General features: G+C 42.1%; 1 protein-coding gene across 3 annotated transcripts in view; it reads left to right on the top strand.

The window, feature by feature from the left end:
* The window catches only part of SAMD12 (sterile alpha motif domain containing 12), a 184396-nt gene that overhangs the window by 148603 nt on the left and 7919 nt on the right, over positions 1-27874 (top strand). The window contains exon 5 of one of the 3 annotated variants that reach the window (XM_059865712.1): positions 18790-27695. The exons of 1 other annotated variant lie outside the window; for it this stretch is intronic. In XM_059865712.1, the coding sequence (XP_059721695.1) occupies positions 18790-18812 (23 nt within the window). In that variant the 3' untranslated portion in view covers positions 18813-27695. Of the gene's footprint in view, positions 1-12918; positions 13005-18789; positions 27696-27874 lie in introns of those variants that run through there. One more of the 3 variants, XM_059865693.1, reaches the window with a different exon arrangement.

The raw sequence follows: 27874 nt of genomic DNA, 5'->3' as shown, positions 1-27874 counted from the left end.
GTGCCTGTGATCCAAGTTTGTAAATTCAAACCACTGCTCAGGAGAGGAAGGTGTGGCTTTCTGCTTTGTTCCTGAAATAGGAACAGGGAGAAGGCAAAGTTTCTCTTCCTTTAAAGAAATGCACTAATTCAAAGCTAGGTACTTGCTAGTGTTTATCAGCCCGTTCAAACAAAGCTCCTATGTCTGCTTTCAGGTTTAGAACCTTGTTCCTGGGTACCAGTGAAAATTTCCAGTGAGGGACGCCTAGTACCACATTATTAAGCCTTTAAATAAGGTGCTTAAACGAGTAGCCCCACTTTTATGAACCCTCAAGCTTCAGTATAAGTGTTTGAAGCAGTGGTAGCTGCTGTAGGTTTAGCGTTGTGTTAAACAAAAAAAGCCAAAACCCAAGAACCACCACACCTGCCCTTTTCTGAAACTCTGTTTGTGCCTGCAAGGCACAAAATGCTGGATTCTGTTCACCTCCAAGCAAAGGGTAATAGCGGATGTTGTGTTACTCTAATCTCACTGATGACTACTTTTACAAAACAGGCTACAGTACATTTACTAGTACATGATGGAAGGGCATAAATAATTTAAATAACAGTTGTCAAAATAAATGAGCAAAGTGCATTTTGTGATAAATTACACTTGCTTTTTTTAATGTGTTTCTCACTTAGTTGGAAAATTCAGTAATTTGCAGTGGATCTCCCAGTCCTTAAAGTGAATTATCAAGCGTCTACTCTCTTAGCCATAATTTTAACCTTAACTAGAAAGGAATTATTTAGTATAACTTTGGCGAAGGTTCCTCCTTAATATTCTTTTACAGCCATAGCCTTACAGTGTAATGTAAGTTATGTATGTATCCCAGGGACTTGGATTTTAGAGCTGAAAGCTGACTATGGACAGTAAAGAATTTCAGCTAGCATAAATATATAATTGTACTAAATAGAATTTTAACAACAATTTATATCACTGGCTTCTTCATTCCTTCCATTGGCATGCAGATGCCAACCAAATTCATAGTGGCTTAAGGAGTGTGTAATGGGAAGTTACTTTTTAGATGTGCAATACCAACATTAATGTATACACAGAGCACGCATTTTCTTAATTTGTCTACTTGTGTGTTTTTAGGTAAACATAAATGATGGACCTCTGTTGCCACCAGTCTGTTTTTTAACATTTATATTCAGCTATGCTTGATCTCCTTTACATTTGGGGTTGTTTTTTTCACTTCCTCTCTCCTGAAACTAAAGGAGGCTGACACAGTTGAGCATTTCTGCAAATCAGAAATTAAATCCTTTTTCACTACCATTCTGTGGGTGCCTGTGATGGAGTTTGTTTTGAGACTGGCTTTAAAGAGAAGAAGTGGCAGACAACCTAAAAAAATGGCAGTAGGTTTCAGGTGCACTAGTAACAACCAAAGTACTTTTTTAAAGCATTTAGCTTGCATGGGCTAGTTATGGAGATGAGAATATGTTTTTAAATAAATCATCCCTGATTAAGTATTACTGAGAGTCCATTTTAGTCTTACCTTGAAATCAAAGAGCAAATTTCCTATGTGTTACTCAGACAAAACAGAAGGACTTAAATACAGACTTTCAGAGGTAGGTCTGGCATGCATCGTGACACACCAAGGATAAGCTGGAAGAGTGAAAAATATTTTTGTTTGGATCTGCTGACAAGGTGGGTGTACCCAGTAATCAGTGCCAACACAGAGAGACAAGATAAAAGTCTGGTATCCAGACAGATAGACAGATGTCAATAAGAGGCAGATTTGATTGTCCATACAAAGTTGTCTTCATGCAATAGGCCCAGATATCATGTTCAGAGGTATTTTTGTCCTTCTGGACCTTCCATCTTGGCCATCAGTGACTCGAATTGGGACAAATCGTCAGCATTAAAAAGACCTTTGTTTGAGGGAACAAATCTCTAGAAGTACAAAAGGAATATTCCCCAATCTAGATATCCTACATTGAAATTGAATTTAATGTTTTTACTGGAATGAGACTGGCTGTTTACATAATTTGATTTCACATTCAATATTAAGTTTGCAGACAGTTCCAAATGTGTAAGGTGGGGAAAGAAACCAGCTTCTGGCTGCTCTCTGATGCAGCACAGTTACAGGGGATGCTTTTAGATCCCCCAGAGCTGCTGGAGAATTTCCTGTATCTTCATTCATAGTGTCTGCATGTGTACTGATGCCTTGTGAAGGCTGACCTAGAACAGAGGCTAGACAGAGCTAAAGAATAAAGTAGGGATTTAATAGAAGGTCTCAATGGATCCACCTTGGGCAGCACAAGAGCCCAGCTGGGGCTACAGCCAAGATGAACCCAAAATGGTCACAAAATGGATGACTGGTCACGGGGTCTCACACTTTTATGAGTTCTGGTCCATTAGAATATTGGAGTTAATTGTCCAGTTATAGCTTTAGCCCATGAAGTCCCTCCCTTCTTGTTTTTCTCTCTTCAGTCCACATTGTTTATGCTCTTGGGCTCTTAGGATCCAAATCCTGAAATCTGGATCATTTGTCCTTGGGTCCCCAGCTAGAGAAGGAATTGTTTTGTCTAGCTACTCTGTGAAGAGAGCTTACTATCCCCTAATATGAAGCCCAGACCCACACACTAAAGCACACACATTTTTCAGAATATGAAAAAGTATAAAAGCTAAAACCTGAAGCATCAGTACAAAAACAGTTCTGTGTGTTTGTTTTGTCCCTTACATTAAGCAAGTGCTATGGCATGGGGAGATTGTAAGTCCGACGTTATAAAGTCCAAAAAGCTAAGAGGATTGAGAGCTACTCTCTGTTTAGGATGGTTGTGCTTCTGGGTAAAGAAAGCTCCATCAGTACCAGTCAGACTAGAATGAGGTAATTTGCTGTGCAGTCATAGCAGGACATTTAACTGCTGGCAGATAGCTGGTATCAGACCATCACAGATCCTTATGTAGAGAAAAGAGAAGCCCAACAATCAAGGAACCTGTTTGGTATTAACGGGGAAACTGGTCAACAGGGCACAACTTCTGTTCCAGTTTTCCAAATCCTTTGTCTGGTCCTTAAAGTCTCAAATAAAATGTTACCACTATTTATAGCCAGCACTAGAGTTAACAGTGATTTATTATAACTTGGTATTTAAGCAGGGAGTCTTGGTCATTCCCAGCAAAGTCAGTAATTCTGCTGCCATGCAGAGATGCAAGCACCAAGCAAGCTACTATGAGAAACCTCCATTTCAGGGAGACTGTTTTTCACCTTTGTAGTGGTTGTCATGGTCTTCAAAAGGCAAAGTTCCCAAACGAATTCTGTCTCTCACAATAACTCCTATAAAACATTTTTAGAGTGTGCTATTACACATCAGTATGTAAGAATGGCACTGTGTTACTCAAAAAAATCTGTTCTGTGTGTCTTCAGATCCATGAATTGAGCCTTGGTTAACTGGAATAGTTTTGTTACTTTTTTCCCCCTCAGCTCTGTAGATGCAGCACAGCTCACAGTTCATTTTCACAAGTGTTAACTGAGATTATGGTTGGACAGGTCAGGCCATTGGATTAGATGATCACTGTAGGTCCCCTCCAACTGAACTATGCTTTCAGTGAAAACCTTGCTCTTCTGCATCACTAAATCAAATTTTGAGGCTCTATCTCTGCAGGTATGTCCCAGATTTCTTGGTGTTTCCACTGTGGCCAGCAGTAAGAATCTCCTGAGAGCAATCAGGTTTAGTGCTGGGGACCAGAGGCAGGGCCTGGCTCTGCACTTTGTAGACAGTCTGCAGACATAAGCAGTTAACAGCAGTAGGTGTCTAAAAATAGTTGAATGAATCTGGGCCACACTTTCATTTGCAAGACCTTTGCTGGTACAGCAGCCCAAAAATACCAAGTGTGGTAGGTAGACTTTGAGTTGCATGTCTTACATAATATAAGTAACTAATGTTGTGTAATGGGGAACAGATATTTTAAACAATCAGCTGCTGTGACCTTTAGTGGTGCTTCTGTCCTGGGCTTTGGTTTCAGAATTGATTCAGATCCCTACCACAGATTTTAAAGACCATTTGGAGAGATCCAATTGAACTTTTGGCTGTCAGAATGCCTTAGTTTAGCAGAAAAGGTTATCAAACTTTCTAAAAACCTCTTAGAGGCTGCTGCAAGTGTTTTGGAAGCAGAGTGTTGTAATAGGAGGCAAAAACATGGTCTCAAAACAGTTTTTCATGTTGGATCAGGTGAACTGGAGTTGTGTGACTACATTAGCCACTCAGTCCTGAGCTAATATCCTAGTCACTTGTCCTGCAGGCAGTCTGCTCTGGCAATAGGGGTCATCTTCTTTAAAGGTCATTGCAAATGATATCTTGGCATGGTGCTATGGATGAGTTGCTGGATTTGGGGAATGTAGGTATTTAGTCCTAATCACTTGTGGTTATTTTATATATATGAAGTCATGATCAGTAGTTTGTATGTGTTATGTATGTGTGTGTATGTATATATATATGTTTCTTGTGACATTTTAGCTAGAGATACTGTAGACATGTAGCCTGTCTAGATTCTAGACACAGAACCTGTCTGTATTTTGCATTTATTGTGCAAAAGTGTTTTTAAAGTGCTGTGCATGCTTCTGAGCACCTCATGCTGTCGCAGCCGAGATGATGGCTGTCTAGTGATAGACACAGTGAACTCCTTTGTTCATGGGCAAATGAGTATGTGATTGTGCAGTTGGTTTGTAAAGCACACCTGGATGAACAGCACTTGATAGAAGCAAGATAAACACTGTTCATTAAAATTTGGTTTAAGGTCATGTACATATATAGACTTTCATTTCTGTGTATTCTGCTCCAAATCAGTATCATTAATGAAACTGAATAATTTGCTGTTAGCTGGCAATGTGTTTTCTGAGTAGCTAATTTTAAATATCAGGACTGTAACTGCAGTGCATATTTTTCCCACATAGTTTCTTTAGAAATGGCATATGCCCCATTTGTCTAATCTCTACTTCTATGGTTACAAAATAGCCAGGTTACATAAAAACAACTAAATTACATATTTGCATATAATACTGCTGTGGCTCTGCAGAAGCCATTTTGGGCTGTTCAATGCTTACAGTTTCTTTTATTGAAAGGGCTTTATTTCACCAGCAGCACTACAGAGTTGTTCCAGTCTTTGCTTGGAAACTTTTTTTTCATCATTCTACTCCAACTGCTGCAAAGGAAGTAAATAATGTTTAGTAAAATAAGTAATAAAATACAATAAACCAAAGTACTGCTAATGTAGTTCTTTCTGCCATTTAAACCTATGGGATTTTTGTAAGTTGGATTTCAGTCTTTGGGCAGAAACCAGCCTTTATTTAAGTGTTTGAATAGCACAGTGGGACCCCAATTCATGGCTGTGCATTGACAAAGTAACACTACTAAAAATAGTTTGCAGAGTTGGGCCCTCCAGTAGCAAAAGAAAAGTCAGAGAATGCATAATTTGAAGAAATGCTCTGGCTGTTGCCAGTGGGTCTGCTGTCCCTATTGTTATTTAAAACCAGAATTAGCTGTGCCTGTTATCTACAGCACAGTCTATCCACTTGCAGCCTGCTGGCTTCATTCTTTATTACCTTTCTAAATCTAGTTAAACATCTATGTTCTTTGAGAGACCATGGTCAGCATTTGGGGAGGCACAAGCCAGGACTCCACGTTCTGAAGACTCCGATTGCAGGGCTGGCTGAGAGGCTCTGCTGCTGCCCATGGCCCTTCCTCCCACTCCCTGCCAGGACCACTGGAGCCATGGTGGAGCTCTGAGGCAGTTCTGGGAAGTAAATTGTTTTACAGCCTTGGTCTAGCTTTTCTGATGGGCTTATTTCACAGGTCCATTGTATTGTGCAGCAGCATTGGGCCAGCAGGAGGGCAGTGGAGGAAGGGGAGGAAAGACTGGAGAACTGTCTCTGCCACTGAGTGATTCATCACATGGAACGGTGCTCCCAGCATTGAGTGCATGCTGGAAGCACAGCCATGGTCTTCAGCCTGCAGGCTGAAAGCAAATCTCTTTCTTTGCTTTAAGGTGCAAAAAGAAAACTGGTTTAGCAGTGAACAGGATGACTCCCATCAGGCACCCCCAAGGAACACTGAATGTACACACTCTTAACAGCAGAGACACCAAAATGCCTTGAGGAGTTTGCATAGGTAGGGATATTCCCTGTCTTGGCATTGCATAAACCGTGTTCTTTAGCATGAAAAGCTAGAACACACATGAAAATTCTTTTTCTAGGAGAGAAGGGTAGCTATTGGATCACCTTTTTAAATACCAGATTCAGAAGTCTTACCTCTTTACCAGCAATTTCACAGGTTATTTCCTGGTGAAATTCTTGAGACTGAATCAGAAGCAAAAAGGCTTTTTTAAAAGCTTTTTTTTCTTTCTACATAAAGCTATTAGTATCTGCAAGAGGAAAATCTGGGGTGGATTTGTAGCAGTGGATTTAGAAGTGCTTACTGGAGTGGCCTGGTCTGTGTAATAGCAATGAGCAATAGTCATATGCAATGAAGAAATAAATACCTTTCATCTCTGTCAGAAGATGTAATTTCCTGAGACATTAGAATGACTTTCTCATTTGGAATCTGGGCCCGGAGGTTAGACAAAAGTTCTTGTTGGCAGGCAGTGCCCAGTGATCACAGAGACGTCTCCTGGATGCTCCACTAAGGCCACAGATAGAGTAATCTCATGGGATTCTCTAACCAGAGAAAACTGGAAAAAACAGGGAGCCCTGAGCTGCAGCAGCATGTTGTAGTTACACCCTAGTGAGGTGAGATCATTTCTCTTTGTAATCTCAGAATGGAAAGCAGAAGCTGAATGATATGATGAATGTCATTAAGAAGTTGATATTTAACACATTTACAGCTCTCCCAGTTCCCATACCCCTCAGGGCCAAACTCCAGAATCCTCAAATCTGAGACTTTTCCAGAAAAAAACCTTTTATTAGTAGCGCAAACTGGCTGTTCCTGAACATCTCACACTGTTTTTCTGAAAAGTTCACGGTTCAGTTTTGCAGTATCTGCAACATCACAGCTTCCTTTTTATGTCCATTTAGGCATTTTATGTGTACAGTGTTTAAATAGTGGCTCTTCAGGAACCTAGGGCATGGATCCTCCTAGCTGAACTCTTAGCCAACCAGTCCCAGCATCTACTTCTTCATGATTCACCCAGCCTTGTCCAGCCTTAGTGGGGCTGAGCACCAAATAAAAAATCCTTGGAGGGTGTGTTAGAGGTGATGGAGAACAAGTTAAAAGATGGTTTAGCAAAAGATGTTCTGGTTGTGTTTATTCTTGGGCAGTGTGTGATGGTGGCTGGGCTTGTGAGACAAATCTGTCAGTGTGGCTACCTGAGCCAGGTACAGTGAGGCCACTGGAAGATGGCCATTCTCTCATGAATGCTGGGCACGTGTTGCTTGCTCCTCTCCATGGGCAGTGCAGTGCCCTGGGTTTGCCACGGGGCGAGGGCACGCAGAGCATCTGTTCTGCTGCACATCTACTGTGTTCACAGAGGCATGCCCTTAATTACCCTAAAGAGACAAATGCATGATGCAGACTGAAAATTCCAGACATATGGACATGCCAGAAGTTTTGTGTCTCTTGTGGGTGAGGCTTTAGAAATGTCTTGAGGGGTTACCAAAACTTGTTGCTATCCCAGATCTGCTTTTGAATGATGTGTCAGCACTTGTTTAAGATAAATATTGAAAGACTTGTAGGCATCATCAGAGAAAATTTTCACAAGTAACTTGGAAATCAAAGTCTTGTTGACTTTAATAAGACTTTGGTGTGCAAATTACTTGGGGGTTTTTGAATATCTTGTCCATCTTCTTTCTAGCCAAAATCTGTTTTATGCTCCAGTGGCAGAAATCCTTCCTTCCTTTCTTCCTTCCTTGAAGCAAAAATTTAATTGGGATGCTTACTATTCTGGCACTGAGGGAGAACTACCACAGCCCATAACATATTTTTCCCTGATTTTTGAGGCACGAAAATTTGTCTGCACATGAATTGTGATAAACTGTTTGGCCTGAGATAAAATGGTAGAACTTTTCCAGTTACAAGTGCTTACCAACCTAATTTCCTGCCACAGCTAAAATATGAAAGGTGTTTAACAAACAAACCACTATTTTTGTTTACTCAGTTTTTATTTACCTATGTGAATTTCTTTTCATTTGTTCATATATTCCAAGTGGAAATGAAAAGAAATCAGTGGCAAATCAAAACAATTTGGCAGCATAGGCACAATAAATTATCTGGCTACAAAATGATACCAGTAGTGCTGAGTAAATAATTCCTCTACAAAACTTTAGTATTTTGTGGATTTTTTGCAGGAAGCATCTCATTATTTCAGTTACGTGTATGATTTTTTAAGAAGATTATTTGGTGTGTAATTTCCTTGTCAAATTCCAATATCCAAGGCCTCAAAGGAATTTAAGGCTCTTATCCCTCCCCAGAATCTATATTGTTCTTGATATCAGTAGAAATGTAAGCATGAAACGTCCTAATCCTGAACATTGTGGTACCTACACTTCACATGCTAATTAGAAATTGTAGCAATCAAATTAGGCATAAAGTTGCAATTCCTGTCACCTCTTGTTTGCCATTTAATTGGTGGATAACTACTCTGAGCTCATCATTCAGCTTTCTTGGTAATCAGAGAAGAGAGGAGCTGCCAAGGAATCGTTTATCCAATATGACAAGTGGGTAGGTGGGTCACTCTTTGAAGGGCTCTGTCTTTCTCCACTGCTTGTGGAAGAAGTCCAGATAGCAGTGTAGGCTGGCTGCCTGTCTAGGACAGGTGGAATGAGTTTGTTCAGCCACCACACAAGCTTCAGAGCCAACTGAGCTGGTGCTCTGCACGGCAAATTGCTTCTCCCAGCTCAGCACAGGCAGGGATGGACTCTGCCATCCCAGTCCTGTCTGTGTTTTGTATTTTTCTGGGGTTCCAGTCTGTAATTATGCGTGGAAATACCCAGCTGGCTTTAATCAGACTATCTACAGAAGTTAAAGTGAATCATCTCAGAAATCCACACAAGCTTTATTTATTTACATCTCTAACCTAAAAGACGAGCTTCCAGGTGGGAGAGAGATATGCTGTATGTCTTTTTTTTAATGCCATTCCAGTTTGTGCAGAACAATTACATATTTATTTAACTAGACAGCAAAGGGAAGTCTAGTGATCTGTGATATGGCAGATAAGGCCTTTGCCTTAACCACTGAGATGCTGCTCTGCTGCATATTTCACTTTCTTGCATCCATCAGTGCATACTGTTATGTTCTACAAGCAAAGAATCTGAATGAGGAATTAAAGTTTTTTTCCTGATAGGACATTTAACCCCAAACCCTTATCTTTAAAGTGTAGGAGTGCCCTTCTGTTTGACTTCTAAAGGTCAATCTCTACATGGTATTGAATTATTTTCTACCACCAAGCACATTGGTCCCATCCTTGATTTACACTGGGGATGCTCTGCTGCAGCACCTGAGAGGATGTCCCAGCCCTGGGTGCTGGATGCCCAGCCTGGCCAGTGATGGTGGCACATGAGGGTGAGGATGAGGAGTGATCATCTTCCTGGGCCTGGGCTTCCTTGGGAAGGCAGGCAGGGCAATGTGGATAATTCCAGCAGGTTCTGCAAACTGTCCCACAGGACATGGTTGATACCACTTTGTTTGGGCAGAGGGAGAGATTACACAGCATTTTTCTTGGGATGGCAGCAGCCACACACAGCATCATCTCCACAGCATATGGTGTGGTCTGTCACCATTTGTATCCATTTCTGTGCAATCGTCTTTTCAGGAACATGTGCAGGATTCAAAAAGAGACAGAAAAATATGCAGGTGCTTTGGATAGCCTCCAAATTAAAATGATAGGAAATGGGCAAATCAGAGTAAAGCACAACTTGCAGCCAGTCAAATAATCCCTATGCTGAAAAGGAGCTCCCCAAAACCCTGAAAGACTGAATAGCTCATGCATTCTGAACACTGGCTTGCTTTGTTTTATACATGTCAGGTTTCCATGACTGACTTCTTTGCTTGGCTCTGTGGTCAGTACAGCCCACATAATTTCAGTACTTAGACTTCATGCATGACTTAAGAACTTCTTTGATGCAAACTGCCCATCCTTTGTTTATCAAGCCCTTCTGCCAAGGCAGCATTACTAGTATTTAGCATCTCCTTTGGGAATATGTCCAGATACAGTCTTAGTCATCACCTAGGGGACTCTTCAAATGTGGTAACTCATTTTGGTCACTGTCGTTCACTTTCCAGCTGTTTAGACAGAGACATGAAGCCCAAAGTGCAGAGGGAGAGCTCTCTCTGTTGCCTTGACACAACATCAGTCATGGGGTAGAAGAGAATCCCTGCCTTGGAGAGGACCTGCCCTCACTGCATCTCTCCCTGAGCTTGGTCCTGCAGCTGGGAGGAGACCAGGTGCCTTCTATTTGCTTTTATTTTTAAAACAGTAGTGGCATATGCAACATGCTAATTGTTGTGTAGACCTTCCTGAGGATGCCTGGGAAGACTTGGTCACAGTGAGATTGATGAGGCTAAAATAGCAGCTGCTTTTTCCTGTACAACCCAGTGGTTGGGGAGGGCCATAATGGATTGCTAACATTGGTGGTCCAGCAACTTCACTTTCAGATGACAATCAGTAAAGTACAATTTTGAGGTAAAATCAGACTTTGGGCCAGATTAGGAGAAGGCATCATTGGCATTCTGGAGTATGTATTCCAGAAGCTTCCTCAAACCTCCTTTCCTCAGGAGCCCGACATGGCTCTGACAGCCTGGAGCACTTGTTGCTGGAGACAGGAGCTGGACAGACAGCACCAGTGCAGCCTTGTAACTCTTTGTACTTAACTAGGAGCTGTAAAATAAGGCCATGTCTTCTCACTGAGGTATATTGAAATTCAGGCCTTTTTTTTGTGACATGTTTAGACACTGTGTCCATGGGAATAGCAATAGTTATTTTCCAGATAGAGGTTGGACATTGTGCATTAAACAAGGTGGTGGGGCACATGCTGAACTGCAAGAATAAAGCAAGTACCAAATGGTACCAAAATGCTCTTTGTCTGCATTCTGTCTGTTTGGTGCTCAGAGCAGTGCAAGGGTCCTGGAGTAAACAGTGATAACACGAAGTGATAATACAGGTAAAGGGTATAAATTGATTAATTCCTGCAAAAAACCAAACAAATTTACTTGTTCAGCTAACTAAGGAGTAGGGACTAGTTTTGTAGGTTTCATGAGGCATTTTTGTTTTGTTGTGTGGTAAATGTGTGTGTGCGTGTGTGCAGTCCTTTGGTGGTTTTAGTAGGTATAATTTCCCTTTTTGCTTGGTTAATCACAGAAAGGAAATTTGCATTTCAGGGAATCTCACAGTAAATATCTCCCTAAAGGTGGATAGTTTGTTCCACCTATTAATCCTGCATAAGCTCTGCAAAACCAGTGAGGGAGTTGTAGCTCCAGAAAGTTTCCAAACCCTTTTGCTGTAATACTTCCATTTTTCCAGTGAAATCTTTAGTTTCATCTGATTGTGTTTCTTAACTTAATGTATATTTCATTAAGAATCCTAAAGCAAGTAATAGGATGATATAGTGCACAGAATCATTCCCAAATGCTGCTGTACGCATCGGAGCAGGGTAGAAGGCTTGAAAGTGTGCTGCAGAATCTGCAGAATAAATGCAAATACAGGTTCCAGCTGGTAATCAGAGCAGCCACCAAACCACTGGGGACTGTGTGGTTCAGCACCTTACATGCATGCTGAAGTACCACTAAAGGCTATGTCTTCTTTGCGTTCACTGAGTCTGTGCAGTTCCTGGGGGTTCATTTTAGAGCCCAGTCTCTGGAGGTGAGAGCAATAGACATGCAAAGGCTCACAATGCCGTGCAAATGGCTGTACAGAGCCACAGCCTGGCAATGCCATTCATCTGTGACAGCCTTTGTCACTTCCTGCAGAGCACCCCAGAACAACTTGGGAGACCAAGCACTGATTACAGCCAGGCAGTGAGAGAGATGCATGATAAGGCATAAAGTCAGCAATCTCATATGCATTTTCAGTTTCAGACAGCACCAGATAAGACTATTGGACTCCTTAGGCATCACATTCCTTTATATTGTTGCTTGCTATCATTTGAGTTTCTTGGGCAGAATGCTTCAGGACAGCCAGTTCACTGCTCACAGTGATAGGCAGGTGTGCAGTAGGTCAAGAGACTTCTTTGAAAGAACCCATAAGCATTAAGGAAGCAGTTACATATAATTTTTCAAAATATTGTAACGGCTTGTTAGGTGAAGGATATCATCATAATCTGTTGAATGCAAGTGCTTTTCTGTTTTCTTTGAATGTTTGCAGCAGCAGCAGGTGGGTGGTGGGGTGTATGAAGCATCTTGAGTTGAGATGAATGAACCACTTTGAAAGAAGAAAGAATCTCTCCTAGGATTTTTCCTGATTTTTGAACCAAACTTCTAAGCTTGGGAAATTTTCACAAGCTGGTTAGGCGCTGGCACAGAAAGGACTTAATTTCTTGGGACAGATTTTTGTCCTGACGTTTTCAGATTACACTGTAAAGTCAAGTTCAGAAAATGTAAAAGTCTTTTAAGATATTTTTCAAAACAAGGCTAGAGTGTGAGCTCAAGCACTTTAGAGAGTTGTCCACCAAGAACTCTAATTTTTGAAGGAAAGGGCAAAGAAAGAACCAAAATTCCTGCATAAATAATCTGTACACAGAATCAATGTGTTTCCTCATTTTGTTTAACCAAGTAAAGTTGATGAGAGATTTGCTTTGGTAAGGAAGCTGGGGTTGTGTGTGACTCATAAAGAGGCTCTTGGCTAATCTGACTATTTGATGGCTTTGAATAGCTTAGCAAAACACATTTTGGACAACTACATTTTCAACCCATTCTGTGTGAACCAACTGTGTTCCACAGAGCAGCTGCAATAACCTCTGACTAATTGTCTTTTCAGAAGGTTACCTGCTGAGAGCATCTGCCACGACATCCATTCTCCCAGAAATGTTTCATCTCAGAAGTGCCTGATGCAAGCTGCAGAGCCCAGCATCACAGGCAAGAAGGGAGCTATCTCTTGAGACAGAGCACAGAGGATAGGATTTGCCTGACCTTGTTGAATGTTCATCATCTGTCTTAAAACTCTGAGCATCCTGTCTAAACTGCTTTGGAAGGCACCCTGAAGCCTTCCTTGAGATGAGATGTGCTGTTGATCTGGACAGCACATGTGGGAGTGAGCCAGGATCCCACATACCCTCGAACTCGCCGTGCCCGTGCAGGCTGTGCCCAGCTGTGCTCCAGCTGCCCCCTCCAAGCCCTCGTCTGGGCCTGGGACACTCAGCGAGCAGTGCAGCAACACATAAATTACACCAAGGAGTTTATTGCTTGTAATGTCATTTTCTTCCCTAGATCTCATGCAGGAATATTTATTCAGGAGCGTATTTATGGTGATGGTATCAACAGATATTAAAGCTCTATCCAGGAGGATTAAGAGTACCTGCTTATGGGAGCAAGTTGTCCAGAAGGGGAAAAAGAAACCTTGAATTTATCCTTGCAGAAATAGCAATTTATATGTCAGCTGCTGGTTGTTTTAAGGACTCTGCTCTTGGAGTCTTGTGATGATACATCAATGTCCCTGATCATTTCAACAAAAAATGTTGTGTTTCATGGTTGGGTTTTATAGTTAATGACAAATATGTCCTAACTGTCCCCTAAAAAGTAGGTGTGAAGGGAAGACAACATTTGATTCTACGTTTTTTTGGCTTTCACAGTTATTTTGCATGGATTTATTAAAGAATATCAAATGCTTGGGATTAGGATTACTATGTTAGATGCTCTAGGTGTTGTGCTCACAGACCCACTTTTTCTGTCAAAGGTACTCCAAAATCAAAATCTTGGTTTCTTGCTTGGCAACCAAATTAAAAAATAAAAGTAAGAAGACAATTCCTTCCTTTCCTCCTTGGTACTTTTCCACCATTTGACAATTGCATTTGACAACATTAAATTACCTTCAAGACTGTATCAGCTACTAGTTTTTAGTAATGAAGGGAAAGTCAGGCAAGTCGGACTAAGTCATGATTGGTTGGGAATCAAAACAAAATTGGCATTTTTATCAAAAAGCATCCACATGTCTGTATTCTCTCAGCTGCTGGGTGTTGCATTCAGTCCCTAGATTAATGTGCCACTGTTTAACATGGGCTGCCGGGCTGTGGCACTGCCTGCAGCCCTGAGGCTTGACCTGCAGCCTGTGCTGGGATGCAAGGAGGGGTCGGGGGTGGATGGAGCGGGCTGGGGCGGTGCTTTGCCACCCACTGGCTGCTGGCTCCAGCTGCCTCCACACAGGCAATTGTTTGAGGTAACCTTGGATCTCTGGCACTGTTGACTCTGGTTATCAGCGACCTGTTACATAAGGAGGATGTGCAGCAGTAGCTGCCTTTACCTGCAGGTTAAAAGAACAGAACTGCTGTTCTCCACCCGGAGGAGGAATGGGATGACTTTGTGATAGAGTCAAACCAAATGCAGGTACAACTTCATTGGTAAAGTACAGGGGTAAGTGGTTTGTGTCCCTGCCAAGGCTGCCCCATGGCAGCACTTACCAGCCCCTGCCAGTTCTCCTTCCACCATGGTGACTGACTGGGATCAGCAGCTCCCCAAGAAGGAACTTTTCTTCTTACATGAACTGCCGTGAGCCTTACAGAGACACCTCCTTCTCCCACACCTCAGTGCTAATAATAACTCAATGCACAGTAAAGAAAAGGGTAAATCTATGAGTGGGCTGCCAGGCATTTTCTTTTATCAGTGTCCAAAACTCTTCAATGGTAATGGTATCTGTTGGGGGCCCCAGACTGGACACACACACCATCTGGACTACTGTGTCCAGCTGTGGAGTGTACAAGAAGGACATGGACCTGTTGGAATGAGTTCAGAGGAGTCCAGAATCACTGAATTGATCATGGGGCTAAAACGCCTTCCCATGAAGACAGGCTGAGCTGGGGCTCTTCAGCCTGGCAAAGAAGAGGCTCCAGGGAGACCTTACAGCACCTTGCATTATCCTAAAGGGGGCTACAGTGAGGCTAGAGGGGAACTTTCCGCGATGGTGTGACAGAGCCTTACACTGAAAAGAGCAGGTTTAGATAAGGTTCTAGGAAGGTGTTCTGTACTGTGATGGGGGTGAGGCCCTGGCACAGGTTGCCCAGAAAAGCTGTGGATGCCCCATCCCTGGCAGTGTCCAAGGCCAGGCTGCATGGGGCTCTGAGTAACCTGGTCTAGCGGAAGGCTCCCTGCCCATGGCAGGGGAGTTGGAGCTAGATGATCTTCAAGGTCCCTCCCAAACCCAATAATTGGACAGTTATATGAACTCTAATTAGTTAATAGCAAGATGCAACAAGTCTGCAGTAATGTACAGCATATTAAAATGTCTCAAGTGACATGAGACACATGAAGTGAGATACCTATGTCCTTTCTAACACAGAAAAAAATATTTCAAAGTGAACTGAAATTAAGCTGAATGCAGTTTATCACAGACTCCAAGGAATAGATGGTTGAAGGATGTTTGGAAATAGACATATTTCATTATAATCCTGTGTTTGAAATGTGCTGACTTTAGAAGTTTAGTATAAAATTAGTTCCAGGAGAGTAAACCTAGCAAAGATAATAGATGCTTGTTTTCTTTATCAGAATCCCTCAATTATGGAAACATGGCAAATAGGTAATACCTCTAGGTTGAGTTGAATTAACATGTGTTCAAAATGAATCTAAAATATGTCCCTTTCTCAGACAAAAATCACACAGCACAGATCCTCAAAAACTGAAATACATCTCTGGCTTTGAAAAGATAGTTGTTTTTCTGCATCAGCTTCTTGAAAATGTCATGTGAGATTAGATCTGTTCACTGTTCTGTTGGTAAGCATATACACCCCCTGCAAAGGGCTGTCTTTGATTTCAGAGCTTACTGTCTCAGGCTGGGTTTTCAAAGGCAACTGCTCATTTGTGATACCTTTTATAAAGATCTTTACTTTCTGTAAACACTGGATATGAACTGTTACAAAACCAGGGTCCTTAGAGGAGACTCCAGCTGGGCATGAAAAATGATGCAGGTAATGAGGAAGAATAAGTGTTTCTAAAACCCTGTCCTCAAAAGTGAGAAGAAACAGGCTAGATGACCATTAAAGCCTGAGTTTGTTTGCTCTAAATGCAGAGCTTGACAGAGCTACTACTGTCTGCTTGCTCAGTGTTGCCAGTTGTATCCAGACCCTCTGCATAACTCAAAGTGGTTGTGCTCCCTCTGTGGTGTGGATGGAGCTCAGGTTGGCATCAGTTGCATTTCTCCTCATTCAGGGTTTCTGTCTGAAGGGCCAGCTGGCTCATTTCAGACTTAAGTACAAGGACAAGCTAATGACTGAGACAATGGGGATGATTGGGGAATTTCAGCATGAGTGCAGTCCTGAGGCCTGACCTGATATAATTAGCCAGTTTGCCCATTTTATTTTAGTCCTCCAGCTCTGTGGCTAAGCAAGGTATTTTCCATTGCTTGGGAGAGCTTTTAAAATTTTCCTTTCTTTACAGCAGATGAGCTCAAAGAAAGAGAGACAGGTCTTTGTGAGACAGGCTTGTCTCCACTGGTGCTACACAGATAGGAGACACCCTCTAATTCACCTGAAATCAAATACTTTGGAGATTAAGTACCTGTTTGCTGCTCTCCAATTTTAAAACCTCCCCCTAGATTTGCCCTTTGTCTTCAAAATTGCTTATGTCACCATTGCTTTCTTTTCTGTCTTGGGGGATGCAGTCAGTTATCTGTCTAGACCAGCTGAAGGCTGAGAACCTTCCTGTATGTTCTTCCATGGTGTGAAACCAGTTGCTGCATCTTTCTCAGGCCACTACTGATGTGAGCATCTCATGTAGTAGATGACAGTAGGTGGTGTTGGGAACATTGCCCTAGAGAATCTTGAGGATAAAAGCAAAGCAGCTATAAAAATAGAAATGAAGAGTAGCACTGTAATCAGGTAAATATGCCAACATAAGGAGGGAAATAATTGAGGAAACTAGTTTTTACTGTTTCTCTATTTCATAGGGCATATTTACACTCAGGGGTCAGGTGCTCATGGCAGGGAGTGGGTGATTTTTTTAGTCTTGTGCAATACCTACTGATTTATCATCCCATCCTTTCTCTGCTCAATGAGACCTTCATGTCCATTGCTACAAGAGCTTGGGGTTGGTAGAGGCAAATATGGGCCAAGTGACAGCTTGGCAGAGCCAGTAAGCCCACACCCCACAGAGAAAAGCCTACCAGGAATGATTTTGAAGGAGTGAGAAGCAGGAATCCACTGCCAGCCTGAGTTTCAGCTGATGTGAATGCTGCCTTGGCAGCATCAGTATCCTGTTAGCTTCACAGTTAGGAATCTGGTCCCAAAACCCCAACAATGCAGCTCTTCCCACACATACAGATACATGCATTCATGCACTAAGCAGGATGTCAGCTGGAAAGGGTGCAAAGCCCATCCATGAGTCCCATCCCAGCACTGCCGTGGTCAGAGATCTGGTCCATGAAACAGGTGATGACTGAGGGCTGGGTGATAAACAAAGCTGCATCCTAAAACATTTTAGTGGTGGCCTTGGCAGTGCTGGGTTAAGACTTTGACTCACTGATCATAAAGGTCTTTTCCAACCTAAATGATTCTATGATTCCATGAAATAATACGGTGAGCTTGTCTCTGCATGGCTCCTCAGCCCCAGAAGATTGAACCTGTGATGGGTTTACAAGCATTTATGTGCTACACACTGAATTAACAACTGAATGTGCTTCAGTGTGAGCAGTTCTGCACAGGCACTCATCTCTTGTTCAGAAAGGCAGAACAAGGAGCACAAATCCCCTTCAGAAAATGTACAAGCTTAAAAATATTTAGGTTGGAAGAAGCTTCAGGAGATGGGTTCCAGTAAACTATGCTCAAAGCAGGCCCACATCAGGTTGTGTGGGGACTCATCTGGTTGAGCTGCAGATATCTGTGTAGGTGGAGGTCCCACAGCCTGGTCAGGAACTTAGTCCAAAAGGTAACCACCCTCTCTTGGAAGATTTTTTTTCTTTGCATCTAACTGGAATATCTCTTGTTGCTTCTTGTGTCCATTGCCTCTTGTCCTTTTGCTGTGCTTCTCAAAAAAAAGTTTGGGTGAAGGGGAGGAGAAGTTACAAGTAACCTCCACATTCCCTTCCTTGATTGTGTGATGGCACTCTGCAAGGGTTTTCAGGCACAGAATAGCAGCCCCCAGCACTGTGTGCTGCACTGCTTAGCAGGGGAAAGAGAAACTCTGCAACCTCCTCATCCTATGGGGTCTGAAGGGGGGAAGGATATGGCTGAGCTGTTTTCACACCTGTGCACAAATGGCCAGTTCTTACCATCTTAGCCAGCAGAAAGGGTGCAGGAACATCAAATTCTACTTGGACATTTGGCAGAGCCTTTCCAGCTTTTGGCTATCAAGTCCTCAGTAGTTAGTGCAAATCCAACCAAACAGAAGAGCCCTGCTCTCTGGGACTCAGACTACAGGAAAAATAAGCAGTGCTTTCAATGAGGCAATAAAATTCAAGTAGGATTTGTTAAATCATGCAAATGATTGCTGGTCTGCACTTTATATTTATCTAAGGAATGGATTAAGAGTTTTTTGGTTGGTGAGTAAAGTTGATTTTAAAAAGTTCTAGGGTCACAATATATATTCTACGAGTACATCTACTAAGCTTAAACCTGGCTTTTTTCATTTTAGTTGAAATGCATTATAATTTCTTTGCTCTGTTGTATACTCACAGTCTGGTTTTGGATTTCTATTTTGTTTCTCACAGCCCCAGCAGAGAGCTCTCCATAAACATTTCCAGCCTCTAAAGCTGCTGTCCTGCCACTTGATATGAAAGTGAACTTTCCTTCATGAAAAAAACCACAATAAATGGCGCTGCCAGAAGATGACCATGGAGGATTGAAGACAAACTTGAAGTAAAATCAGCCCACTCAGCTGATACATTCTGGGGAGACCTGGTTTGCTGTGGAGCAAATATGTGGTGCAAAATATCCAAAATATCTAATTTGTTGAAAATGGTCATTGACAGACCTTTAGCTGGAAAATTTCTTCCAGTCTTCATCACTGTGCATAACTTTTGAGTTCCCTTTAGGGGACTGTCTATGCCCTTCACTAGAAGTCCTGTTTTAGCATGGCAACTACTGGATTCTTTTATTATGTATGCAGATGGCATGATGTTTTAGGAAAAATTACAACAATTCTCCAATCTCAGTGGATATGTTCACAATATTACACCCTGATAGGAATGTAAACGTCTTGTATGTGTTAGTTTTGCAGTCTAATGGTATTCTGTTAAACAATATCAGCACTTCATATGTGCTTTTCTCACAGAACTAGCACAGTCCATATATATATATAATGGTCCTTTTTTAAAATACAGAGGATATGTTTCAGTGTTTGTGCTGAGACTGCATCCAACCTGAAGCCCAGTACTAGCATCCCTTCACTGATTCACAGTAGGTTGTGTAGATAGATTTGCACGTGGCAGAGATGTGACTTCTTTTATCAAGACTTAGGGAAGAGCTGTCACAGAGGTAGCCAAGAACAGGGTAGTTTGAATGAGCTGTAGGATACTGTGTCTGCTCTCCCTCTCACCCACCAAATATCAAAGGGTCCTGTTGTTGGTGTGCCAGTGTGTTTTCTAACTCAGCGAGGGAGAGGCAAGGGAGAGAGCCTTTCTCAGACATGTGTGTGACCCTGGGTTTGGTCTGCAATAAAACCAGAATAAACTGGAAGAATTCAGGTTCTTTATGCTGGCCACCACTATGTTTTGGGCAGGGCTGGGAAATTGTAGTCCAAACCAAACTCTCTAAAAAGGTAAAGTGTAAGACTATACTTCTAAGGAGCAAGACACTCCCTTTGGAGAGGGCAGATTTCTTCATTAACTTTTTCCACTTTCTACTCAAAACAGTATTTTGGTAGGAACTGGGAATAAGCAAATGGTTCCAATAAGCCTTTCAATATACTGTAGCAGGCTCATGACTGTTGCATTCAATCTGAACGTTGTTCTTTGTTCAGTCTCTGAATGGCTGACCTCATCACTGGTTGTATCACAGCTGGCTGTGGTGCTGTTTCTTCCATGGGGACTCAGTGGAATTAGTGTCTGTCCCTTACATCAGGACCTTCTCAGCACACTCTTTATAATGAACTGATGTTATCAACATACTGAGGGGGCTTACCACTTTGTTCCTTTTTCTTTAAAATCAAAGGTAGCTTTTTTGTGTGCTTAAATACTGTCACTCTCTCCAGCCTGATAAGAGTAGAGTTGCTGTTAGCATTTATTCCAAACTCTGCCTGAGACAATGCTGTGTGAAGATGCAGTGATGGAGAGAATGTGCAGTTAGAGTAAGTCACAGGCACCTTTCTGGAGGAAGCTCCTGTGTTACAATCCTGAAAAATTATTGTGCAGTTCATTGCTAGAGAATGGAAGGTCAACCACTGAGGGTGCCTGTACAACAAACAGATAATTATCTTCAGGGTTTAATTTTATTTTTAGATGGTTATGGGCTTAGGTTTCAGCTCTCCACCCATCTCAAATTCAGCATAGTGGATAGTACTATAGTACTCAGTGCAAAAGCAAAATATTTTTACTGGTGACAAAGATTTTCAGAAGTTGCTAGTGATTTTTAATGGTTTGGGTCTTTCCATGGATTCTCAAATGGAGCTCCCAAGAATTACAGAATAGTAAGCTTCTACATTCTCTTTCTGAAAATCCTGGTCCCTAATTTCAAATTAATTGGTGTAAAAATTCTCCTTAAAACATAAGGATCTTTGCCAGTTGCAACATTTGCACTTTTTAGAGCTTTTCATAGGGTTGCAGGTTGGAATCTGATACCAATAGAGCCATCCATGTGCATGGCACAGGTCCACTGTAAGCTTCAGCAAATTTTACAGCTCTTTCTGCTACAGGTTTTAAAAACGCACTCTGACAACTGACATCAATTTCATGTTGGTAAAGCAATTAAAACCAAAATACTTTGATTGATACGTTAAATTAAAAAGAGAATGCTATACTTCTACAGTAGGAGTTCTCTTATTTTACTACCCAGTGAAAAAATCCAGAATAATTTGAATGATAAAAGAAGAGTTTATCAGAGAATGTTATCTTTAAAGGGTGTGTGAGAAGAAGTTGCGTTAGGCAGAGACCCACTAGAACCTTTTTTTGTATCAATGTTAGTTTTGAACATCTTCCAGTGTATGGGCATGAATTTAGATGTGTGCACTTATCCTGTTAAAACAGTTTGTTTTAAAAGCTTCCCAGGATTTTAGCTATGGTGACCTAGAAAAGCAGTGTTATAGGCCCTGAGAAATGTGAAAATCAAGTCCAGACCCTTGAGTAGCCAGACTCGGAGAGACGTCGGCTGTAGGTGCCTATCGGACAAACCTCCCCTGAAGCTGCTGTAGGCTCCATCCTGCAGCCAGCCTATGCATGTGGAGAACTGCAAGCATAGCTCCCCCGAGCCCCGTGACACTTCTCACGTGTGTAACTGTCTGCCAGAGCCATAAGGAAATAACTGTACTTTTTGGCTTGTATTTAACTATTCATTGTGTTTGGATTTTTTTAATCACTGTTATTCTCCCAAAGTAGGCCATGCTTCCTCAGGGATATTTATGAAATTGTTCTACATCTCCTGAACAACTATCTGGATCCCAGCGTATTCTTCTGAAAACTTTTTAATATAAATAAACATGTGGGAGAGGTTTTTGTTCTTATGAATGGGGGCAGGTACTGCATTCTCGGAAAGGCTGTTGAGTGCAGACAATCAAGTCTATTGCATTTTTTATGCTGAACACCTTATTAATACCAGACATATCCGCTTTTGCCTGGGTCGCAGGAACAGTTCAGGGGAAAGAATGCTTTATCTCTAGTCAATAAATCATTTCTGTCGAGAGTGCCAAAGACCAAGTCAACATGAAAGGGAGCAAATAAGTTATTCCGGCAAAGGAAGTGAATTTAAATATGCTCAGAGCCATTAGTTCGCTGCAAAAGAGTGGAAGACTAATGCTATTTTCATAAAGCAGCCATTATCAGCCTGTGGAGACAGATAAATTCATAAAGGCCATGCTGCTGTTACATTGATCACCAGTTATTATCTCTGAGACAAGGCAGGGTTGTGACCAGGACCCTGTTCCTGTGCAGACCTGCAGCCTTCCTCCCAGCCCGGAGCCTCCCCCTGCTGCCACGCTCCCCTGGTTTCTCTGTGCCCAGGTTCAGCATCAGACCCCTCCAGGAATCGCTGTCAGAACTCAGCCATTCCGAGTGCTTCCCACCGTGAGACGGCCTCCACCAGAAACCTGAAGGAATTGCTCACCCCAGAGAGCAAGCTGCAGCTGAGATCATCCTTTGCCCTGTTTTGTTCCTTGGTTTTTTTCAGCTGGGTGGCTTTCTGTGCCTGAACACCTGCCATTTATTCTGTTCAGGGAAAGGCAGCCTTCCGGGAGGGGAGTTTGGAAAAGCTCCATGAGCTCTTTGGTTTTGCTTGTCCAGATGCATGGCAGTGCTGTACCAGTGAGTCCACCCCTCCCTGTCTCTTCCTTAGGGTAAATGTTGTCACTCAACTGCAGCTGCAATGTCATTGAGGAAATGAAACCATTAAAAATTACAAAATTCTGGGTTTGCCCTGAATTTTCAGAAGACCTTGCCAGACCTCCATTGGCACTACTCCATTGCAGGCTCCAGAGATATGTTGATTAGTGCCAGCCAAGGAGCCAGCATCGAGGTGGCATTTTTTTGTGATCACTAAAATGAACGTCCCTCCACCTGCCACAAAGCTAAAAGATGTGTATTATTCAAAATAAAACAAAAAGTAAAACCCTGCATCTTTCCCATTGGTCCCCTTTAACAGTTACCATCTCTGCCGTCAGAGTCTCCTTGAACAGCTCTGCTGCAGGACTGCAATTAACCCTGGTATGTCAATAAGATCTTAATTTAAAAAGAGAAGGTCCTTTGGTATAATTAAAATTGATGGGTGAGGGGAAAATATGACCAGCATTACCTGCAACCTCTCATAGTAAAATTCAGGAAAGTAATCTGGAGTGCAAAAAAACCCACCAACATAATTTATGGGTGATTAGGCAGGCTCATGAGGATAAATCAGCAAGAAAGGAAAGTAGATGCTTAATGAAGGAAGCCAAAAATGTATGGGAAGTCAGTGGCAAATAGGTTAGGGCTGGTTACACCAAAGAGTTTACATATATCCTAATAAATACTGCCATAGCAAAGCTAAGTGTGATGTTAGACAGGCCCAGCACAGAGATTGCTCACACTACATTGGAAACCCAACAGTCTTGTTTTGTATTTGAAAGCAGTGGAAGGAGAGAGTCAGATTACACATTAAAATGTAATTCCTCCTACTTCATCAGTAATTACAGGTAATATTAAGCAGTAACTCGCCAAACATAACTTTAAATTTGTAGAACCATTAACTGAATCCAAAAGTGAAGGAAAATTTGCCTAGGACTCCTCAGAACCAGAAAGCATAAAAGAAGCTTCAAATGACACCAGACCCACAATAATTCAGAAGAATTAGTGGTTTGATACAGAAAACTATTGAGTCATTAGCTTCCTATGAGTCTTAGGCAAAATCATGGAAAAGTTGATATGGCATAATCATTAGAGCAATTAAAAATTGATTAAATCCTCCATATTATTTTTATAGAACTGTATTATGCCAAATAAACTTGCTATTATTTTCGTGGCATCAAAGGATTGTTGAGGAATGAAGCTCTGCTTGCATACTATACTTAGCCTCCTATAGAGCATTTGATTCTGATAAAGAACAAAATAGCACAATGCAAAATCAATATCACCCATATTTAATGGATTAAAAATGGATTACAGGCTGATCACAAAAAATAGCTGTAAATATGAATTATCCTCACTGAGACTATTTCTGATGAGCTCCTCCCAAGGTTTGCTCTATTTTCAATATACCCCCCAGGGAAAGAGAAAATTACTGTTGCCAACAGCCAGAGATGACAAAAACGGGGGCACAATAAATAATGATCTGAGCAGGTCAGTAGTGGAGAATAACCTGGAAGACAGAAAAGTTAAAAATCCAGGAGAGAAAGCAGCAAGTCCAATTTAGTAGCATGTAGAGTATGTCTGCAATAATACAGTGGCTGTCATAAGAAGGTGTCATAAATTATCTGCTCAGCATCAGCCCCAGAGATGCTCTTGCCAGCTGGGATGTCAGACCTGGCCATAGTAATGCCATTCCATTTGTTTGATCACTGTCAGTCTTTCAAAAAAGGTATCGACAACTTGGGAAGATTATTTTCAATAGTTCCCAGTGTCGTTCAAGGGCAGGAAAACAGGTCTTATTATAGTGCCAAACTAATGAAGCTCAAGCTATTAATTTATCAGAGGCAATTTGAAGAGGTGACTTGATCTCCGTCTGCAATCACAATCTCCTACCTAGTCAGGGAAGTACTGTCTGAAGGCAGGTAGCTCTTCTGTTTAGAGGAAAAGGGAATGATGTGCTCTGCTGGTTGGAAACTGATTTCAGGCTAGAAATTAAGTGCAAATACTCAACAGGGAGGATGATTACCAGTGGAGACAACTTACTCAGTTTAAATGTACGCAGAGTATTTTTCTAAGTCAATAAGCTCTACCTCAAACTGAAATCCAGGCTCGGTGCAGCAATTACTGGATGAAGTTATTAGGCATGTGTTATGCAAGGATTAGACTAGATCATCAGATGTAAACTTCTGAATTAAAAATATCCTGAAGTTTCCAATATTACAGGAAGGCAGGGCAATCTATATCCTTTTTTTTTTCCACTCCCCCACCAAATGGTATTAATTTAAACAGCTTCTGTGGAAAGCTGTGCATTTGGTATGAGTATCACTAGGTCTGCTCACAGTTATAAGGTTCTGCTGCACATAATTAAAGTAAGAGAACTGGACAAGAAAGGACAACAAAACCCTTGGACATACCAAGAGTCTGTAGCCTTTCATTGATGGCAGCCTGGGACAAAATGCTGCATGCAAATGATGGGGCCATGTGGATGTGTAGTCAAAGCAAGGCATAACAGCTGTGGGTTTGCCTCTGAAGGAGGTAGCATCTTGCTGGCAAGAAACAGATTTTCGTGCCTGCGACAACTAGCAGAGAAGCTGCAGTGCTGGTGGAGAGGGCGATTGTATCGCTGTGCAGCTGGGCATGGTACACAGGTTCCTTGCTTCAAAGACAGCAAACTTCTGTTCTTATGAGGAGCCCCATTGGAGCTGGTTAATAAAGCCCTGGAAGTGAAATTGCATCAGTGGGATTACCCAGAGAAATGACAGCTGCTCCCAGCAGTGGGTTTTTGCCAGATTGGGTCCTGTTACCATTGGCTGGTTTGAATGTTGTACTTCAGAAATAAGCAAAGGAGTACTTGGTGTCTGATTCAGATCTCACAAAAGCCCTGTTGATGTGCACAAGGCATGTGTGAACCACTGGAGTCATCTTCCATGTGCTTCATCAGCTGTGGGGAAAGCACAAACTGGGATGTACAGTCTAAAGAGTAAACAGTTCACACAAACAAGGGAAACTATAAAAGCAATGCTTACTGCAGATTGGTATTAGACACCTTGCAGCTCTGGAGGAGAGTGTTCTGTGACAGGCATGGCTGGGACCAGCTGGGCAGGGGTAAAGCTGAACTGGCACATGACTCTAACATCTGCTTCTGCCAGCATTATCACAGCTCAGGCTCAGACCAGGCTCAGTCTAAGAAGGAAATGAGAAACTCCTTTCTGGTACTAATTCAAAATATATTTAAATAGTTTCTCAGAAAAAAAAAAATCTCTGTAGTTGTTACACCTCTAATCACATTCCTTCTATTAAGCATTTGCCTTGAATTTATCTATTTAATATCATGAGTCACCAAATTAAATAGCAAAACACAGGGGGTTTTTTATAGCAGAGAGATTGGTATTGCAGCAAAACTGCATGTAAGCAATAAGAAGCTGTGCAGGGAAGGAAAAAAAACTCAGATTGTCCCATCAGATGCTTAGGGGACTTGCTGAGTTGGTTGGGTTTTTTTCAATATTGAGAGGGCAGCTTTACATCTCAGCAGAAGTTTTCCTTACCGAGCCAGGCTTTGGTCTCAAGAGCAGATAGATAAAGAAATGTTTGGAGTCCTTTTAGCACTTTGTCTGCTTCCCTTGTATGTAAGAGACTCCTTCTCTGCACTTCTGAGAAAGGTGGAAAAGAGATTAAGTGACAGTAGAAAAAGCACACAGAGGGACAGGAGCTTCCAGCCTATGCAAAGCATCTCAGCATGAGACTGGCATCTCGTCCTTCTCCCCTGAATCCAACACCACTGACCAAGGGGAGGAATGGAGCCATGCTGGGCTAACCCACAGGCAGAGAGCAGTGGTCTGTGCTGAGTAGCTCCTGCAGCCACAGCAGGAGACATTTCCTGGCAGGACTGGACAATCCCCTGGTCATGGGAATGACGAGCATTTCCCCAAAGGGGATGTGTCCTCTGAGGAGAAGACTCCTTTGCTTTGCACTGAGCTGCAGGGATGCTTGGCAAGGCTAAAATGTGTATTTTTAAATTTCTCACAGATATTGCAGAATCTGAAGGTGGCAGGGCAGTACTTTGGGACATGCTGGGCTTTGCATTCAGTTTCTTGTAGGGGCTGCAGCTACCTGGACCTGGCCTCGAAATTATTGTTTTTTTCACTGTCTGGGTTAAGATGGGAAGAATGCCTGCCTGGCTCTGCACACCATAAACCAGCAAAGGGGGCTCTACATTTGGGTCCTCTGCTTTGGGGAGTTCAATTTAAGGTTATTTGAACATGACCTTGAGGAAAGCAGGCAGCTGGAATTGCAGTTGCACCTGAGTTGTCTCCAAAGGCTGCTTCCCAAAAAGGAGCCCATGGACAGAATCAGATACCAGGATGTGCTGGTGCATCCACATTGGCCGCTGATGATGGACACGAGCTGCAGGGAGTGAGAGGGAGATTGGGATCAAGGTCCTGGGAGATCTGGTCACCTGATGTAGGACAGCTGGATGCAGAAAGGCTGACTGCAAGCCCTTGGCCATGGTCAAAGCAGTCACTTGAAGCCAGCAAGTTGTGTCTGGTCCTGCTGCCTTTGGACTGAGTTCTGGTTTAGATTCACTAAGGAAATACTCTAAGCCAGTGATCTCCTTTTAATGTTAACTTGGTTGATAATCTAGGAAGATGCCAGCACTCTAATGCTTATAAAGTGACACACTGTTACTCCCAGTACATCTATGGCTGAACTTTTTAATGATGGAGCCAAATGAGGTGGCATGAGACAGAAGTGTGCCTTTTTGTTTGATGTACACTGCATTTCCCCAGGCATCCAAGGTGTTCAGCTGCACAGCAGTGCTTTTTTCCCAAAACAAAACTTATCATGCAAACTAATTTTTAGCATACAAAGTGGCCATCACTTAATTCCAACTTACAGCTTTTATATTCAGTCTTTACTTCCTTCTGTTTTCAAAAATCAACAAAAATAAAGCCCGGGTGGGAGGGAGGAGTTCTTTTAAACAATAAAATTAAAACCAATATCAAGTTTTTGGTATCTTTGGGCATGATCTCTGGAAGCTTTGGGTATCTGCTTTATCATTTTGTATATTTGACAATTTTGTACTCTGCATTGTTTGACTTCATTTGTGCATGGCAATGTATTAAAACATGAATTTTTATTATACAGTAAAAGTATTTTGTTTGATTTAAATAAGATCAAGCTTGATCCAGGTCATGAACAGGAGGGGAAAAAACCCCAGAATTTTCTCTAGCAACAACTCTCACCTGACAGTCTGAGCATTCTCATTCAGGTTGTTTCCAACACCTGAAGGTGGTCAGAGCTCTTTTGCCCACCCTCAAGTCTCCTTCCC

The sequence above is a fragment of the Haemorhous mexicanus genome, chromosome 1 (assembly GCF_027477595.1).
Source record: "Haemorhous mexicanus isolate bHaeMex1 chromosome 1, bHaeMex1.pri, whole genome shotgun sequence".
Taxonomy (NCBI): Eukaryota; Metazoa; Chordata; class Aves; order Passeriformes; family Fringillidae; genus Haemorhous; species Haemorhous mexicanus.
Note: the sequence above shows the minus strand (reverse complement) of the source record. Positions and strands in the feature narration are given on the sequence as shown.